General features: G+C 35.6%; 1 protein-coding gene across 1 annotated transcript; it reads left to right on the plus strand.

The window, feature by feature from the left end:
• Nucleotides 1–5,952: 5,952 nt before the first annotated feature.
• On the plus strand, nt 5,953–12,607 carry flot1a (flotillin 1a). The gene is made up of 13 exons (XM_042745304.1): nt 5,953–6,153; nt 7,235–7,284; nt 7,360–7,435; nt 7,522–7,612; nt 7,789–7,932; nt 8,101–8,220; nt 8,799–8,894; nt 8,987–9,139; nt 9,601–9,782; nt 10,033–10,078; nt 10,154–10,291; nt 10,471–10,635; nt 10,789–12,607. Exons 2-13 carry the CDS (start codon nt 7,242–7,244, stop codon nt 10,804–10,806), a joined length of 1,272 nt encoding a protein of 423 aa, XP_042601238.1. The 5' UTR covers nt 5,953–6,153; nt 7,235–7,241; the 3' UTR covers nt 10,807–12,607.
• Nucleotides 12,608–13,731: the final 1,124 nt, after the last annotated feature.

Below are 13,731 nucleotides of genomic sequence, written 5' to 3' on the forward strand. Positions count from 1 at the left end.
TTTCTCAGCGGTCAAAGCTGAGCTGGAAGACTAAACTGAGAGACCCAATAACATGTCAGACACAGACATATCTTTGTGTTTTGAGGCTGATCATGCTGTGACATTACAGTCACTGCACTTTGAGTTCATTTGAGGACTTTTCTATCATTCTGTCCAATAAAGAACAGAGGAATCAGAGCTTTAACCTTCAGTGCTCCATTCTTCCATCCACCCACTCATGCCTCTTTATCTCTCTCACACTCCTCTGTTTCATACTGCAATTACAAGCAAGCTTATCTCCACAGAACTGACCAAGCAGTACTGTTGTTTTGGAGCCTTGTATAAATGCATTTCTTATGAGTCCTGAGCTGAAGAGATAAACATTATGTGTTCCCATAATGTGTGGGTGGATGGATGAATGGAGCGCTGAAGGTTAAATCTCTGATTCCTCTGTTCTTTATTGGACAGAATGATAGAAAAGTCCTCAAATGAACTCAAAGTGCAGTGACTGTAATGTCACAGCATGATCAGCCTCAAAACACAAAGATATGTCTGTCTGCCATTTCATGCATGTGCCGTTCTAAAGCTTATTCCCCACACAGATAGAAATCTATATCTATCGACTGGGTTTTGAATGTTAAGCATTACTATTGTGCTAGTGATTTGAACAAAACCTAAAAACTAACACTAATTAAACATCTTTTGGAGCCAGAGTCTGTTCAATTGTGATTCATTTGGAGGAATACATCATTTTTTGAGAAAGGAAATTTTATGTAAACAAAGAGGTGAATTATCTAAATTGCGAAACCTTACAAAATACATCTAAGGTTAATTGGTTCAATTAATGAAAGAAAAGGACAGCATGTGGTATACATTTCCAAAAGTGTTCAACAACGTCTGCTGAGATCTGATTTTAAAATTGATAAAATTAATTGATAAAATTTTATTTCAGCTTAAGTTTATTGTGGACCAGTGTATTTGGAAAAATAAATTGGAATACATTGGTGTATTTAGATAACAAGGTTACATTTTAAATTTGACATGGTATATATCTAGCTAAATGTGTGTTACAGAGATTTAATTTGGATATCGATTTTTCCCGCAGACCTAATTGCAAGTTCACAATCATGACACCACAACCTGCTTTTATAGCATAAAATAACTGGCTCAAAGCAAACTTATGTCACGGTGTCTGTTCTGTGTCTCCCTGGGTGGCCACTAGAGGTCTCACTTCCCCTTATTGTCACCTTCGTCAGAACTTCATTTCCCACTAGCCTGAGCTGCTCATCACTGTTCATTGTATTCAGCTGTCACCACTTACCTGGTTTGCACCTGTCTTTAAATACCCTGGTTGTTTCTGTCATTGTTACGGAGTCCTTGTTGAATGTCACCCTGCGTTTTCCTGGTTCCCTGGGTTTTTTCGTGTTTCTGGATGTTGTCTATGTTTCTTGTTTTGGACGGATTACCTGGATGTTGACCATTGCCTGGCTAAGTTTATGATTTTTGGATTGCCCCAATAAAACACTGCAAATGGATCTACCTGTCTGTGTGCGTTTCGTGACAACTTATTAGAAAAACAAACATTTGAACCTATTATCATGACATGAGCCAACTAAAATGTTCTCTCCTGTATTGGTAGCCAATGAGCTCGCTGCTCAGCAATCAAATATATGACTAGAACTTGTCGTAGCAGTGCAGCTTACTTCAGAAACCCTCCACCTTCCCCAGCTCCACCTGTATAGATCTGCTACGAGGTGATTCATGTTTGCTATGGGGTTATTTCATGTATGTTATATTTGCAGCAGCGATATTCTTACATGCTCACAGCAGAATGTTGTGGATGTATTGGCAGTAGCAATTCTCATTACTTTCTCTGCCGCCGCAGCAGCAGCATAGCAGATCTATTCTGACCAAATACATTAACAGCGTCATGTACATCACCATGCCAATCCCTCCGAGAGTTGTCATGACAGAAATGTATTTCACTGATTCTTGAGACATGGGAAAAAAACATGTCCAGCAATTGTAACTGCTAATAGGTTTTAAAAATTTAATATTTTCAATTGTAAATGTTATGAGGGATTAATAATAGAATGTGTTTAAGACAATTATCCCTTTCAATTTAATTTTATCATTATTATATCAAATCTATGACACTTCTAGTCTTCTCACTAAACCTAAAACAGTATGTCCACAAAGAGGGTAGAGGGGAGAATTGTTTATATGCTATAAAATGGATTAAAAAAAATTTAATGATGAAAAATAACTTGTTTTATCAAAGGCAACACTTAATAATATCTCATATCAAAGCAAGGTTGTTTTTTTAAGGACACATGTGTTTCATAAGGTTTCAAATTTGTGCCCCCACTTTTTGTCAACACCGTCAGACATTCATTAAAATATAAAAAAAAAAAAAAAAAAATTCAGGGAATATCAGGGGCAGCCGTCACTCTAAAGGACCCCCTTTCCACATTCCACCTCTGCAGACTACATCAGTGTCAGACAGGTTCTGGTAAGTTTTATAGTTTTAGAATATTTTAAATCCTAATGTTAATATTTCCTCTGTCACAACCATGATATATCAACACTATTTCCAATTTCTGAGGAAATTATTTGAAATATTTAGATCATTTTATTCTCATGAAGCAAGGTCTATTAGCATCTAGCATCAACAGAAAAACAAAACAAAATGACTACTACATGAAGAAATGCCAAATTTGTTAGCACCATCAGTTGTCTGTCTGAACGTAGTGACAGGCCAATCACGGAATCGACATTCAATGTGTAGTCATCATATTTTTGTGGTTTCAAGTCATTTTTTATAATAATATTAAGTATAAAATAGTGTTTAATTTTTCTAATGATGTATAAATACTAAATTTATGACCTGGCAGCATTTGTGTATTGATAGTCATCACTTCTAGCAGAGGGTTGAGGAAACATAGGATTCAGGGAACACAAGGCTGAGGGAACACATAACACTGGATAAAACATATCTATACATACTACAGTTGGTTTGTATTCTGAAGTGTTCTGATCCTTTTTGGATCATTTGTTAAGATGTTTAAATGTGAATGTAAATATATAAAGGTAACAACTATTATTTGTTCATATAACTGTTTTTAAACATTACTGTGATACCATAGCAGATGCACAGCAGACATACTGTTCTGAGATGAGAAAACAGATCTTTTGTGTTCCAAAGATAGGCAAATATTGATCTTTTATAAACAATAACATACTGTTTGTTGTTTTTGTTTTAATACAGTAACAGATTGATTCAACATATTAGTTATTCACATTTTCCTCACCCCCATCAGATTTGTCAACTCTGTCAGGTCTGTCACCTCCATCAGATGAATATTTTGATAATATTTCATTATGATATTTTATATTTGTTGAGGAATTGTTGGTCACGTTAATGTGTAATGTGTCTGCTAATATGAGAATGTGTGTTTTGAAATATTAAACACATCTTGATTGCAGTTAAATATAAAGTTGAAATTATATTGTACAGTTCAAGCTAAAAAGCACATTTTGATAAAAAAAAAGAAAAAGAAAAAAAAGAGAAAAGTTGGGAGGTTGAATCAAAGAATAGCTAAGTAGCTTAGGCCTACATATAAGATACATAAATGTAGTTTCATTTGTCTGAGTAAAATGTTTTATTTTTTACATTTTGCACCCTGTTTTGTCCCACTTCTCAAGAATCAGTGATTTGAAGTGTAATTAGATTTTTTAGTTTTTTCCGAGCCCATTTTGGAGCTAGCCACCAGATGGCGATCGAAATGTTTTGGCTTCACTCTTCAGGTCGTAACTCGCACTCTGTCCTCTAGTGGACACTCTTGGGAATACTATGAGCATGAGCGATGTCTGAAGCACGTGTGAAAACCATTGACTGTACTTTTAAAGTCTATCTATGGTATACAGTCTATGGTGAAAGCACTCCGATTCATTCTGACTTTTCTTTTGTGTTATCTCCTGAGGGATGAGAGATAGTAGTCAGCGTTTGCACGACCACGTTCAGCACTCAAAGCGATGCATTCTGATTGTTCTCATGTATTTAATTAAAAAAGGGAAGAATGGGCTTCACCCAGAGAGTTGAGAGTTGAACAAATACACTCTCATCTCTTTAGCCACTGGTTATAGCCTACTGACCGCATCTGACTAGCAACACTTATAAAACTGGTGCATTTTATATAATCCATTACATAAAATGAGCCCGTAACTACCTATGTTTTAATAATCAGGGATGCAAATGACTCACTGGTTTCAGCCACCAAAAAAAATAAATAATTATTAATTACGCCTATCACCTCTTGTTTGATGACAAAACAACAACAATCATCCTTCAAAAAAAAAAAAACAAAACACAAAGAGGTGTTGCCAGTGTTGAACAATTGCACCTAACGTTATAGCAAAGTGCATGGCATCGTGACAGATAAATATTAATTAATAATCATGAAAGATTTAACCTGTATTATATCAAAGATTAAAAAAAGACCCATCTGCCATTAAATTGTGGTTCAAATCTATTATTTTGTCTATTTTACCTTTATTGTACTTGTACAGATTTATTTATATTGATCTTTTGTTTGATGTTGATTTTAGATCGGAAGGAACTGAAAGGTGATTGCAATCATTGTGGGATATATTTCATTCAACAACCAAGCCTTCAGAGTCACAATGAGAATGAGAATTAACACTGAAGAGAAGCCTTTCTGCTGCTTCATTGTATAAAGAGGTTCACAAATAAACAAAGCCTTGTGAGGCACACTGGAGAGAAGCCTGTCCTCAGTGTGGGATGAATTTTTCATAGCCACGCGGTTTAAAAAGGCACCAGAAAACAAGACAGAGTTCTTATTATTGTTAGCTAAAATTATTAAGTTAAATAAAAAATGAAATCTTAGTCTTCTTGAGTCCCCTGTCTGTAGCATCCAAAAAGTGTCCCAGATCAAAGCGATATAGTCAAACTGTTCATATGATTAGGAAGTCATTTCTGATAAGAGGCCAGCAGGAAAACTGGGTCAGTTTACATCACTACTGTTAACAATTAAGGGTTCATGAATGAGCTTCCTCACAAACATTTAAACAACTGTGATGCATCATTTTCCCTTCATCTGATTCATGTTCACTGTCATGTTTTTCTAATGTTGTATAACCTTGTTGTACATAGAATGATATTTAAGCTCAATTGATCTGTGAACTGATGAAAACAATAACTATTGCCTCTACAAGCTTCAAGGTGTTCAATGCCATAGATATTGTTATGACATACTTGTTATAAAAACAAGTATGTTTCTGTTTACACAGATAGGGTTATGCAATAAACTGCTAATTTCTTAATTTTCTGCCTCTTGCTTTTTCATACCATCTGCCTCTTGGCTACAGAAATGTTAACTTGATAATAAGTTGGAATACCTTTGGATATTGGATAAAAATCAGATATTTCCTGCTTGAAGCTGGCAGGAGGCAATGGCAACATCAATATCCAGACTTTGGCACCAAACATGAGGAGAATATTCTGTACATCTTCTCACTGAGCAGCTCCAAAACAGAAAGGCAGTGTCAATTGTTTATCAATTTCATTCAAAGAATAAAATAAATTAAACTGTACCTTGCTGTTTGCACCGTATTTTCAATTGGATACACACATTTATCAGAATCGCCAAGATACAGGTGATCCTAGCTTCCAAAATTCCAGAGGCATTGCATAGCAATCAGCAAAAGCTCTGCAAATCATATCCCTGTCAAGGGAAAACATTAGCTGTATTATTTTTTTCTTTTTTTTTTACAAATAAATTGCATCTAAATCTAGTGCATACAATTTACAATTATATGACATTAAAAAATATAGCAAAAGCCACACAGATATACAATTCACAAATGTATTCAAATCCATGCTTGTATTCAGCAATGAAAAAAAACTGATTTCAATTTATTTAGTCAAGCCACGGAGCTCTTGCGATAGCTCTGAGGTGCACACGTTGGTAAGAACTGCTCCATGGGATGGCGCCAGTATGCCTGTGTGATCCGGGCGGGGCGCCATCACTAACACACGCTGCTCTAGGAACAGCCTGCTGGATTGCTGCGTCTTTATCTTGCACCGTTTTGAAAAGAGCCTAGATATCGTGCTATTATCAAGTCGATCAATATTTTCTATCCATTCACCTAACGGTAAGAGTTTTTCCTGACAATAATTTTCCCATTTTTTTTGCAGTCTGTTCCGATGGCTTTTACGTTGTCATGACGTGCTGGATGTAAACACTGGATTAATTTCTTTTACTGGCCGATACAATATTGCGAATTAGTAGGGCGCCGTTGTTGTCTTTATCTGTTATTTCGCAAGTTTTTACTTGAAGTCTACCATGAAAATACAGTCTGATGATGTTGCATCAGTAGGCTAAGATAACAGGAAAAATTAGCTTGATTTAATATTATTAAAGGCTGATGTCATTACAGGGCACCTCCTGGTGCGCGCGGCGCACTATATTCATATTCACCGTACAAAAAACAAATAATGCAATATAATACAATATACAAAAAAGCAAATATGTATTTTTATTAAATCTTATTGTGGATAACAACGAGATATATGCTCGTGTTTCACCGTCTGCCACACTAAGGACACTTTAATAAGTTAATGGACTTGGATGCTTGTTGATTCTTTGGTAAACCTGTATTTAATAAGCAACCAGAAGCATAAATCAGTCGATACTACTACTTGAAGGCATTCCTGGGTTTATAATGCAGATCGTAAGATACTGCGCATTATTTGTAAACACTCAATACGATTCGATTTCAAATGATATAGAATTCGATTTCAATGTTTTTAATAGATTTTATTTTAAATAGATTTAATTTTACTTTATAATTGTGTATTTTTGACCCATTTGTAAGGATATTTTCACCTTTGACGTTTCAGCATATTATGTAGCCTACTTACTTATATACGTGTATATGTACTTACATAAAACACATTAATATAAAAATATATTATATACATATATTATATATGTCTTTGTGGCCTAAGGTCTCTTGGGATGAATTGGTTGTTAAAGTTATGCAAAGTGTGCCATACTGAATGTTGCAATGAGAATGGAGATTTATTTTAAAATTACTAAGAACAGAATACAATAGTTGTTGTTATGTGAGATATTAAAAAATTAGTACACAGTGACTGCTTTTTCCTCCAGATATAATTCTAAAATGATTTTAACAGTGTTCCACTACTTTCATTTCTCTGGTTTCTCCGTAGTGTGAAAATGTTTTACACTTGCGGTCCAAATGAAGCAATGGTGGTGTCAGGTAAGACTAAGAAATGTGTTTATAGAGAGAAATCATGAAAACACATTCAGATATATGATCTGACTCCTGCCTCAGGTTTCTGTCGCTCACCGCCGGTCATGATCTCTGGTGGGAGAGTGTTTGTTTTCCCATGCATTCAGCAGATACAAAGGTATTAATCACTCTGTGTGTTTGTGCATATATGTATGCATGGTTTGCATAAACAAATCTCAGCCTTTTCTCTTTTTTCCATCACAGGATCTCTTTGAACACACTGACGCTGAATGTAAAGAGTGATAAAGTCTACACACGTCATGGAGTGCCAATCTCTGTCACTGGAATTGCACAGGTTAACTATCTCACTAATATGCAGTAAACAACATTTCATAAGGTTTAAGAAAGCGTTTTTTGTCATTTAATATTTTTTTCCCCCAGATTACTGTGCTATTCTGTCTTTTATTAAATACTTTATCTGCCGCCTTTAAATTGTTAATGTGGCTAAACTAAAGCTTCACTCTCTGACAGATGAAGATTCAAGGGCAAAATAAACAGATGTTGGCTGCAGCATGTCAGATGTTTCTAGGAAAGTCAGAGGGTGAGATTGCCCACATTGCCTTGGAAACACTGGAGGGTCACCAGAGAGCCATCATTGCTCACCTGACTGTGGAGGTAAAAAGACATGTGCATAGAGAAAATGCCCACCTTGCAAACGTACTGCACTCTGCAACATCACAAACAGCAATAAAACTGGATATATTGTTAAAAATCTGCACTTTCAGTACTCAGCATAGTATATTGACTTCACTGAGCATGGTGTGTTTTGTGTTTAATCTTTAGGAGATCTACAAAGACAGAAAGAAGTTTTCCGAGCAGGTGTTCAAGGTGGCTTCGTCCGACCTTGTCAACATGGGCATCAGCGTGGTCAGCTACACACTCAAAGACGTTCACGATGACCAGGTCTGTTAGCCCTATTTGTGTAGTTGTGTTTATCGAACCTAGGGCCAAATTTACTAAACAAGGCAAATTAGTGTGAGAGTGCAATCCTATAAAAAGTGTTGATGGGAAAGGAAAGTTCTGCAGATGATTTACTGACAATGCGTGAATTAAAGAACATATATGCTGTCGGCGCCGTGTTTTCATGATGACCACTGCAGTCTACCAACAGCGGTGCAAATTAGCATAGAGTTCACAAACAAGCAGAGCCGATGCTAATCATGGATTAAGACATGCTTTTTTCTGGGCGTTAAATTATGTAACAAATACCAGTAAAATGACTACCCAAACCTAAGTAAGTCACATTGCATGATTAATTTAAATACTGTCCTCTTATAAATTTTGGAAAATCCTTTTTTTAAGGAAGGTTAGCTGTCTTTTTCATCACTAATGTTTCACTGCATTTCTTGAGTAGATCCTGATAGTAGGACGGTTTGTGTTGGCTCAAGCTGTTAATAAATCTGTCCCTGAATATTTCAAATGCTTTAAATGTCTACAAAAATGAATCCGTGTGAGTGGTGAATCAAGTCTTTTCCTTTCAGGATTACCTGCACTCTTTGGGGAAGGCCCGTACAGCACAAGTGCAGAAGGATGCTCGTATTGGGGAAGCCATGAACAAAAGAGATGCAGTGATCAGGGTGAGCCATTCCTGAACACTGTTGCTAATACAGCCTTTGTTTCAGTGTTTTTGTTAATGTCTCTCTAATTTCTTTCTTTCTTCTCTCTGTAGGAGGCCAATGCTATACAGGAGAAGGTATCTGCTCAGTACATGAATGAGATCGAGATGGCTAAGGCTCAGAGAGACTACGAGCTGAAGAAGGCAGTGTATGACATTGAGGTCTTCACCAAAAAAGCTGAGTCTGAAATGGCCTATCAGCTCCAGGTAAAACAGCAACCAAACCTACTGGTGACCTTCAACACTGTGAAATAATTTCTTGACTTTCTATGATGAATCCTTGGGGTTCTTGTATGTAATATAATTCTGTCATAATTTACACCCCTCCTATGTCGTTCCAAACCGGTATGACTTTCTTTATTCTGTGGAACACGAAAAGTCATTTTGAATAATATTTGTAACTAACAGTTTTGGTTCCCATTGATCACCATTGTATGGAAAAAAATACTATGGAAGTCAATGGAAACCAAAACATCAACAAAAATAATATATCTTTATTGTGTTCAGCAAAAGAAGGAAATGCATACTTGTATGAACTATTGCTTTTAATAGTTATACCGATTGAAGAAAGATAACTGTGTGACATTATTATTATTATTTTTTTTTATTATTTATTTACTTACGTTTATTCCGTAAATCTTCATCCTCCTGTGTAATGGTTGCATTAGGTGGCAAAGACAAAGCAGCGGATCGAGGAGGAGAAGATGCAGGTGATGGTGGTGGAGCGCTCACAGCAAATCACGCTTCAGCAACAGGAGATCACACGCAAGGAGAAAGAGCTTGAGGCCAGAGTCAAGAAACCAGCCGAGGCCGAACGATACCGGCTGGAGAAACTGGCAGAAGCAGAACGGTGAGATGGATGCTTCTTCAGTGCTCTCAGCTTCCTGTTTGTTTTAAAACGCCATATAACATGGAGGTTGTTTTCCACAAACATTCACCAAGTGTTTTTGTCTTAAAAGTGTGTAATTTCCACGTTAATGAAATCATATGGAATTGCAAAAAAATGGCTCAGCTTGGCTTATGTTTGGATAGGAGAAAGTATTTTAAAATCACTCACCTTTAAAAACATATGCATCTGGCCATTTTGTGCTCTGCAACAGTCTTCAGCTAATCATGGAGGCAGAAGCTGAGGCTGAATCTATCAAAGTAAGTGATCAGCCATCATCTTTGCTATATTCAAAACAAAACAGTTTGTGTTACACATGAACTGTGTCTCTGCAGATGAGAGGAGAGGCCGAAGCGTACGCTGTGGAGGCTAAAGGTCGTGCCGAGGCTGAGCAGATGGCTAAGAAAGCCGAGGCCTTCCAGCAATACAAGGAAGGAGCGATGGTGGACATGTTGCTGGAGAAACTGCCACTGGTGAGATGTATTTGTAATGGGTTTTTTTCTAGTGTGTTGGCAATACAGAAAAATATTTCATTGCACTGCAAAAATATGAATCTTGCAAGAGATAATCCTGCTTAGAGCAAAAAGCAGTTCAATGCAGTTTGAGTTGATGTCTTACATTGATGGTAAATTGTGTTCTATCTGTCCATTAGATGGCAGAGGAGATAAGTAAGCCCCTGTCAGCTACCAATAAGGTCACCATGGTTTCCAGTGGAGGTTCAGAGATTGGCGCAGCCAAGCTGACAGGTGAAGTCCTTGACATCATGACCAGACTGCCTCAAACCATTGAGAAACTAACTGGGGTCACCATTTCCCAGGTAAAAACAGCATTTCAAACAGTATTATTTTTGTATTTTAAGTAAATACAGAAAATGTTTTCACTCACATGATCGTGAATTAATTTTGTTCATCATGTAGTGTGTGCATATTCTCACATGTACAATTAATGTAGAATTTCTCTTTCTCTTTAGGTGGTCCAGACTGGTTGAAGAAATTCTCCAACATGACATTTCTGTATGCATGCTTCATTAATCTTTCCTTGTATATTTTTCTCTTACCCTCACTTTTTCCTCAGGTTCTTTATCATTTAAATGACTCTTCTCTATCTTTGGCAATTTATTTCTTCTCCTTTTATCTTTCTTATCTTCCACACTGCATCTCTTTGGTTTTCCCTTTCCCATGTTTCTCTCTCCACTTCCACTTCCTGTCTGTCTTGCCATGCTGCCAAAACACAAAGTGCATTTTAATCTAAGACTCCAGGGAAGAATGCTGTTCTTTATATTTTTAATGCAATCATAGGAAGAAAGTGAAGTCCAAGGACCTGCTGAATGACATTAGACACTGCAACTTCTGACATTTTGAAATGTTACTTTCACCTGTAATTTTTCTTCTAGAGCATTTTTTAATGCTGGTAGTGCACTAAGAGCATTTCGTTACATTTGAGCTTTCCATTAGGTAAGCTTTTGGAAGCCAAAGTAACATGAAGGGAAACACATTAATAAGGACTGATGCTGTTGTGTCATTTGTTTCTGTGGGTTGAATAGGATACACTTTCACTTTACCTCAACAGTACATTATAGTTATATTAGTTAGACATAATCGTGTAGGAGTTACAGCAGTTATCTGGTACTGTGCTCTGAAATCTGAAGATACTGCCAATAATGTCAGATCTTCATATATGTGTTTAAGTGTTTATTCAAATGAACAATCAAGTTGTCTTTGTGTTATGCAGAATTACAGGTGAGTAATTATTTTAAAAGTAACTTATTTATTTCACAGTTATCGTTTGAAGGGTTTTTTTGTATAGATTAAAGTGTTTTCATGCATGACTGAAGGGTACGATTTTATACACACACACATAAATATAAATATATATATATATATATACTATATATATATATATATATATATATATATATATATATATATACACACACACACACACACACGTGTCCTTAACCATGTAGTGTACTCTAGGACTAGACAAACATTTCTAGACAGTACTGTTCATTAAATATGTCTGAAGGCTGAGTTCTTGTCAAAATAGTTTCAGAGTTATGTTTCATAAAAAAGTGAGACTTAAGGGAGTTCTCATATATGTTTTGTTCATAATCATATAGTATTTAATACTGGTTACACTACATTTTTCTTTGATTACATTATAAAAATTGTGATAAATGTTTTGTTTTCAAATGTTTAATTGTCAGTACAATGTTGACTTAATTAGATATATGGGCATGTATAATTCATAAGCATAAATGACATAATTTTGATTTAGAATTAATCGTTAATAACATGACATCAATGATGTATAAACACTGTTAGATGTTGTGTGTAATGCAAACTGAACTACCACACATTTGTCACTTTTGTATTTGTTTATATAATCTTTATGTTTAACGGTTTATGACTAATACTTTTGAAGTGGCTAAATATAAAGGCTTATTCATTTATTATTGGTGGGCAGGTATTAGTTAAGCCTAAACAGTGATGTTTGGATAGATTTAGTATGTCAGGGCATTAGGTAGACCTGCTGCTATGCTGTGTAGGCTATGGCTGCTATGTTACTGTAATGAAAGAAAAACTGTATCTGTCAATAGATCTTTTTTTCTACTCTATACAAAGTATCTATATTATTATGTAAACAAATCACCTATTTTCAACCATTTCAACAATTTCATCTGTTTCAGTATGCATGCAAAGACTAACAAACCAAACCACTGTATTGTCTATCTGTGCTTATGATGCCTTAAAGTAACCTCCCTACTAAAATAAACGTTTAACTAAATTCCTACTTGTTCGGTCTAAATTAATTAATATACAGCCTCAGCTTGGGGCTTTTAAGTTTACTGATACCTATGCAGCCATGTTTAATTTGGATTATTGACGTCCTACCCATTAAACCCCCTTACTTACCTATTTTGAGGTTCCAGTCATCATGACTCATCTCAAGTCCTCTTTGCTTGACAAACTTGATCTCCACCAATGCATACGATCCACCTGACTCTACATGAACAGAGACACCAAATTTACACAATCACATTGTCATTTTTGGAAGGTGTGGTGATGGTGAGTACATTATATTTTACTCTAACTTCCTACAATAAAAATATTATGGGTAAAAGGGGAACTTAGTAATTATTTCCAAGACTATACTGGATTATTTACGCAATATGAGGCCTATATTCTTGCATTTGCTCATAATATCAGACCAGGCAGAATAACGCACACAATTGACATTCAGATGAACAGAACGATTGCTTTTTTACAGCATTTAAATATGAAGTTGATATTAAATAACGTTACTTCGTTCACGAATGAATCAATGAATGAATCGGATCCCCACAACCAGACAGAAAGACACGATAAAATTACTTTTAAAAATACTTTATGATAATTTAAATCGCAGTTTAACCCTTTCCATTAACATATTACAAAAAGTTATCCAGTAAGTATTGATAAAGACAAGCGCTTTCCTTTTAACTGAGTGCTGTACGTTCTGAAAGCAGCGCCCTGAGAAGATTAACCATTAATTTAGATGAATCAGAGATTAGATTTATTACTAAAATTCATAGTATTCAAGATCTAATTTATCCACTTATATATGGTTATTTCTATGATAGCGATTTGTCTCTATCACACCTGGTTTGTTGTCAGTTGTAGTGGCTCTCCCACGATGGTCGTCGAAAAAACCGTTAAGATTTAAATTTTCAAAGTCGATTCATGAGTAATCTGTCAGGTAACGAGCTTCTGATTGGCTGGATACTGTGACGTAAGCTTATTTTGATTGGCCATGTTAATTTTAAAATAAGAGTCAAAACTCAATGAGATTTTTTTTTTCTATGAAAACTATTTCACCTTTTTTTTTGGCCTAAATCCCTGAATTTGCAATACATCAGAAAAAAAAAATATTA

The sequence above is a fragment of the Cyprinus carpio genome, chromosome B19 (genome assembly GCF_018340385.1).
Source record: "Cyprinus carpio isolate SPL01 chromosome B19, ASM1834038v1, whole genome shotgun sequence".
NCBI classification, from domain to species: Eukaryota; Metazoa; Chordata; class Actinopteri; order Cypriniformes; family Cyprinidae; genus Cyprinus; species Cyprinus carpio.